General features: G+C 41.4%; 1 protein-coding gene across 4 annotated transcripts in view; it reads right to left on the bottom strand.

Moving 5' to 3' along the window:
* Positions 1 to 2,877: 2,877 nt before the first annotated feature.
* waca (WW domain containing adaptor with coiled-coil a) overlaps positions 2,878 to 6,000 on the bottom strand; it is a 40,363-nt gene continuing 37,240 nt past the window's right edge. For all 4 annotated transcript variants that reach the window (XM_083778765.1, XM_083778766.1, XM_083778767.1 and 1 more), the window contains exons 12-13: positions 4,963 to 5,090; positions 2,878 to 4,720 (exon numbers count right to left, since the gene is read on the bottom strand). In XM_083778765.1, the coding sequence (XP_083634891.1) occupies positions 4,651 to 4,720; positions 4,963 to 5,090 (198 nt within the window). In that variant the 3' untranslated portion in view covers positions 2,878 to 4,650. The remainder of the gene's footprint in view (positions 4,721 to 4,962; positions 5,091 to 6,000) is intronic.

Here is a 6,000-nt window from a genome sequence, read left to right as displayed (position 1 = left end):
AATCACATACTGCCACTAAATCTGACAAGGTCTACTGGTGAAACGGGACTTGCGTGTTTACTTAAAAAGCGGTGACTGGCTGTTTTTCAGCCTGTTGTCTCAGTCACTGGCTGCTATAACTACAGTATATCACTTAATTCACTTTACAAAATTTGCTTACGAAAAATAGTATGGCTATACCGTACACTCTAAACTAGCCTGAAAACCCACCTTTTCAGACTCCATCATGGCCCATAGCACTTACCCTAACCCCTTAGATAGCATTTATGTTGGCTTAGATAGCATTTGATACAGACTTATAGCATGTTATGTAGACAGCACTATAATTGTATTGTATTTAGTCATAGCACGCCATAGTACATATGTATAGCATAGTAGTAAATATGTATAGTTTATATGTATAGTGTATGTATAGTTTCATTATATAGATATTCCACTGTTACTTTCTTAGCTTACGCATGTTTCATGATAAATACTTTTATGTGATGTATTCCCATGCTTTTGTTCTTGCTTAAATGTAAGTCGCTCTGGATTAAGAGCGTCTGCTAAATGCCTAAATTGTAATTGTAGTCTACATTACAGCAGGGGTATTTAGTTAAATGTAATTAGGGCATACTTTATCAGCTGAAGCTCTATAATTCAACATTATGAAAATGTCTCAACAAATGACACCTTTTATTTAAATTAAAACTTTATTTAAATTAAAACTTTTGCCCTGAAGTGATGTAATTAAGCATCCCAGACCTATCCATGAGTGGGAAGGGGTTGACAACTGGAAAGATGCAAAGAGTTATGCAAACAAAGTAAATTAAATAGCACCAAATTACAGTACAGTAGTGTGTCCATGGGACCCCCAGAAAGCTCCACGGATGGGTCCATTATTGGGTGAATGGTATATGGCTGCTGTAGTTTGGCCTACCCGGCCTGGTAGGATGGGTCCATTATTGGGTGAATGGTATATGGCTGCTGTGGTTTGGCCTACCCGCCCTGGTAGGATGGGTCCATTATTGGGTGAATGGTATATGGCTGCTGTGGTTTGGCCTACCCGCCCTGGTAGGATGGGTCCATTATTGGGTGAATGGTATATGGCTGCTGTGGTTTGGCCTACCCGCCCTGGTAGGATGGGTCCATTATTGGGTGAATGGTATATGGCTGCTGTAGTTTGGCCTACCCGCCCTGGTAGGACACCACGGATGGGTCCATGATTGGGTGAATGGTATATGGCTGCTGTAGTTTGGCCTACCCGCCCTGGTAGGACACCACGGATGGGTCCATGATTGGGTGAATGGTATATGGCTGCTGTAGTTTGGCCTACCCGCCCTGGTAGGACACCACGGATGGGTCCATGATTGGGTGAATGGTATATGGCTGCTGTAGTTTGGCCTACCCGCCCTGGTAGGATGGGTCCATGATTGGGTGAATGGTATATGGCTGCTGTAGTTTGGCCTACCCGCCCTGGTAGGATGGGTCCATGATTGGGTGAATGGTATATGGCTGCTGTAGTTTGGCCTACCCGCCCTGGTAGGATGGGTCCATTATTGGGTGAATGGTATATGGCTGCTGTAGTTTGGCCTACCCGCCCTGCTAGGACAAAAGAGCTGGAATCCAGAGTAGATCATTGGAGTCACTGTTAGTGTTAAGTGGCTTGTGGTTAGCTTGCCATCATCACGAGAATCATAATCATCACACATGGGTCTGTTGAAAAACCTGGAATGTATATAACAAACGACAAATTAATCTCTTGCTAAATAAAATGCAAAATGATAATAAACTTAACAAAACAGCTTAGTTTATCTACTAGCATTACATTTTAAATACATACATTTCAAACAAAAGTAAACATTTAAATCAGAATAAACATTTCAAACAAACATTTCCACCTCATGTTCACTCACCAATTCAGAAATCTAAGCTCAGTCAGTGTTATCAATTTCAAAGCAATGGGTGTAGGTGGTGGGAATCTTAAAAGCCACTAAATCCAATGTATCCAAGTTGGCAAATTCTTAATGTTTGGTACAAGCAGCTCCTGTGTTAACACCATTCACCTCACTAACACCTGCAGTCTGACAAAAGTTATTCTAACGTTATATGGACCAGAGCTAACAGAAACCCTATTGACACCCCTAAAGTAACGGAGGATGACTTCATGTCCCAAGCTAAGGTTATGGAAAGCATAAACAGCATTGACACATAAACCTGGGTTACACATGGAGCAGAGCTCAGCAGACAGACTCCCTTTCACGCCTCTCGTGTCTTTCATGCGAGCCGTCCAGGTGGAGCCTCACAGGACACTGGCTGGCTCCATTCTCTTGATGAGCCGTCATCCCTCATGTTACTTTAAATTTCCAGCTCAATATTACTAATTTTGTGAAAAATAAAAATCTTAATGTTGTATATCATGTATGTTGTATATGATGGATTTGAATGCAACAGGTTTTAGACATAACATTTTAAAACAGACGGTGGCTTTATAGAGATATTTGGCTGGTGTCAGTTTCACTTGCTTGTGTGTGTGCGAGCGCGTGTACGTGAGAGTCATTTGAATTTAATCGGGTAAATTTGAGGAGACACCGCTCAAGTCTGTCCATCCCACACCCTTCCCCTAAAACACCTGAAGCACAGGGCAACTGCTTGCCAATGACCATGATAGGTGGAGGAACATTATCAATGCCTTATGTCCCATAGGGGGCGAAGAGTGCAAAGTACTGGACAGTAAACCCACTCCCCACTTTCCACCAATCTGAAAACTCTGTTCTTCAGACTAGTTACTCAATTGTTCTTTGAACCATCAATTGACTAGGGATGTTTTCAATACCTTAGGATATGTATTTCAATCAAGCAAGGAGCACGCAAAATGAGAAAACATGGTAGTCAAAAGCCCATGAAAGCACAACATGGCGTACTTTATTTATTTTGTCAATATACTTCAGGAAACAATATACAAAGCAATGACGTGATCACCATTCTTCCTGATGTGTGGTGCAGTTCTACTCAGTACAAGTATGGTGGCCGCTACAGCTTAGGACACTGCTCTTCAATAGTGGGGAACAAACATAACGGATACAGCGTGCTAGGGCAAAATAAAATAAAATAAGATAACCCTCTGCATGACATGCTTGACAAGAACCTTTCAATAAACTATGTGGTATATTCATGTAAATTATATGATTTAAGACTTCCAACAAGGCACTAGTGTATAAACCAAATCTAACTTATAGTACTCCAATAAAATAATACCCAGTGCTCGCTTTAGTTTAGCATGTTTATTACAATACATACATTTCACATTTGACCTTGTGACCTCTCCATTGCCCTGCTTCGTCTCAGGTTTGCATGATTAGTGATCAGCATTGTCCTTCCACCTTTCAGCAGTGCCCAATACTGCTGCATGGTTGCCGTTGGCAGCAATACCACTCCGTTCCAACTGGATGCGAATAACAAAAATAGTGATAATTCATGATTACAACCTATTTGGACAGTCATCACTGCAACTTTTAATAAAAACAATTTCTTTCCTCTTCATCATTCTCTTCATTAACTCCACTGACTACAGTTGAACCATTTCTTTCCTCTTCATTCTCTTCATAAACTCAGCTGACTACAGCAAATTGTAAAAAGGAATGAACTTGTGACTGGCATGATGTGCCACATCACCTTTTAAAAGTACAGTTCTCCACCATAAACAAACCCAATGACACAGGAAAAATAATTCTTGAAACAAAATGACTAGGAGAGGTTTAAAGTGACTGCAGTTGATGTCATTCCCTCAGGAGGAGATGTGTCAGTTGGGCTGCCAAGCGGGCAGGGCCAAGACCAGGGTAGGGGCTATAGCAGTGGGAATGGTCCAAAGCGGCACGCCATCACATAAGTCTTTCTTTTTCTCTTTAATCAAACACTCACTCCACCACACCACCAGGCACTGTTATTCTCAGTTGGGAAATGCAGGGCAACTGGAAACTGCAAACAGATCATTGAACCTTTGTGAACAGTCATGACGACCCTTACAGTTCAACCCAAAAGGGACAAGTAAATAGTAGACTCTGGACTAATCCGTTTGCAATAATTCCAATAAAGAACTAAATTAGAGGCCAGTGTTCCAAACTTTACGCTGTGCTCCTTTTGCATGTTGTTAAGGGCTTAAAATATCTTGCTCCATGCAGGTCACATGACATGCTCAAGGCAACGGTTCAAGGGCCCATCAACAAAAATGAAGCTTTAAGTCTGCAGACAAGTTAACATGACGGAAAGGCTAGCTAATGAATATAGCTGGCCTCTGTGTTGATTAGTTTGGATGTCAAAAGCTTTGATAGGCATGGCTTTCCATGGCTTCAATCTACAAAACATATTTACAACATAGATAACATCTACAAGAAATCTACATTTCTCCCACCGGGTTTCTTTTTTTTCTTTTTTACAAACCAGCGTTTGTAAATCAACCCCCACCTGCTCCCCTACCATATCAACAACTCTTCCACGTCTCCCCCTTATGCGCGCCCAGCCCAACGGTCCAAAGCCAACCCAACTGTAGCTCCTATGTGTTAAGACTGGGGGCAACAAGAACTGAACAAGGGTTCTCCCTCCGGCTTCCAACTACGGTTATGTGCAATGGGGTGTTTCCCAGCTCTCACTTTGACTCTCAACCAGAAGTTCTCAGACCATGAAAGAATTCTGATTCTTCAGTTTTTCAAGTTCTTTGATTTGCTGTCTCAAGAATAGTATCCTGTGGGAAAGAGTGGGGGAGAGAGTGGGCAAGAGTTAGTTGATGCATTCATACTAAGCAAGATTAACCACTTAAATATACTTTGACTCCAGGAGTCTATAAAAGGCCCCCTACTTTTTCCACTCTGTACCAAATCTCTTTCCCAAAAATACCCAATCTTCAAGCTGAAAATGCATCGCAACTGCAACACGTCGTCAGCTTGTAGATTAACATTTATGTCAGTGTCTCCCATGATTTCTCACCTCTGCTCACGCAATGTTGCTTGGATTTCACAGACTCTGACCAAGGATCGTAGATTCTTTAGCTCGGTGCAATTGTCAGACATGCAGATGCTCCCCATGGTGTGGGCCTCCTCACGTAGTCTTGATGCCTTGAGGAGGATCGGTTTGAACAAAACAAGTGTTCCAATTATGACAAATATCACACTATTTGACCAATGACCTAGAATATATATCAATTTGTGAAAATATATATCTTGCCGCTCATTTTGTTGAGCCAAGTAACAAGTATAAGACAACACTTCTACAACATGCAAAATATTATAACCAAAATCGCAGATAATATCTAGTCACAATATCAATAAACATAACATGGCCATCTTGCCCATCCCTAGTTCCAATATTACATGTCAGTACTGCAGTTGAAGCAAGGGTTAAATCAAATAAGTTTGGGGATGCTTAAGGACATAATTTCCTAATAGTAACAAATTCAGTATTTAAGTCAGACGTCATTTTGTAGTGCTACGTTACGTCCGAGTCCAAGTGGCACCAGCTCCCGTCCGCATCCCATTGTAAATAGAATATCTAAACGCGTGAATCTTTTTACAATGACGTTATTTTTCAGAAAGGAAGCCATTGAGGGTTAAAATGGGTCTTAATGCTTCCAACTCGAGTAGAATTATTAATGTTTTGTACAAGTGTCCATGATAATAAAAATATATGATATGGAGACAATTAAAACTATTTGCTCGGTAAAATATTTCGGGGGCATATTTAGAATGCGTGCAGGCTTTAGTATGTTGAATCTAGTTTGCATTAATGAGGATTTAGTTGACACAATAAAATAAAATGGCGATAGTATTCCATGTGGGGCAGACGGCCTGTCACAGCCAGAATTGGGAGAGCAGCGCAGCTTTGTTGTTGCAAGGAAAGCGGTAAAATTAGACTTTCGTGGTTGTTTTGTCTCAGATTTAGTCCGACGGAGCGTCACAGTATAACTCCATGGGGACACAAAAGCGACACAAAAGTAGGACCCGGAAGTATCTCAGGAGGGGGCGCTCA

The sequence above is a fragment of the Protomyctophum parallelum genome (genome assembly GCF_964188405.1).
Source record: "Protomyctophum parallelum genome assembly, chromosome: 12".
NCBI lineage: Eukaryota > Metazoa > Chordata > Actinopteri > Myctophiformes > Myctophidae > Protomyctophum > Protomyctophum parallelum.
The sequence above is the reverse complement of the archived record's forward strand: the minus strand, read 5'-3'. Positions and strand labels throughout refer to the sequence as shown.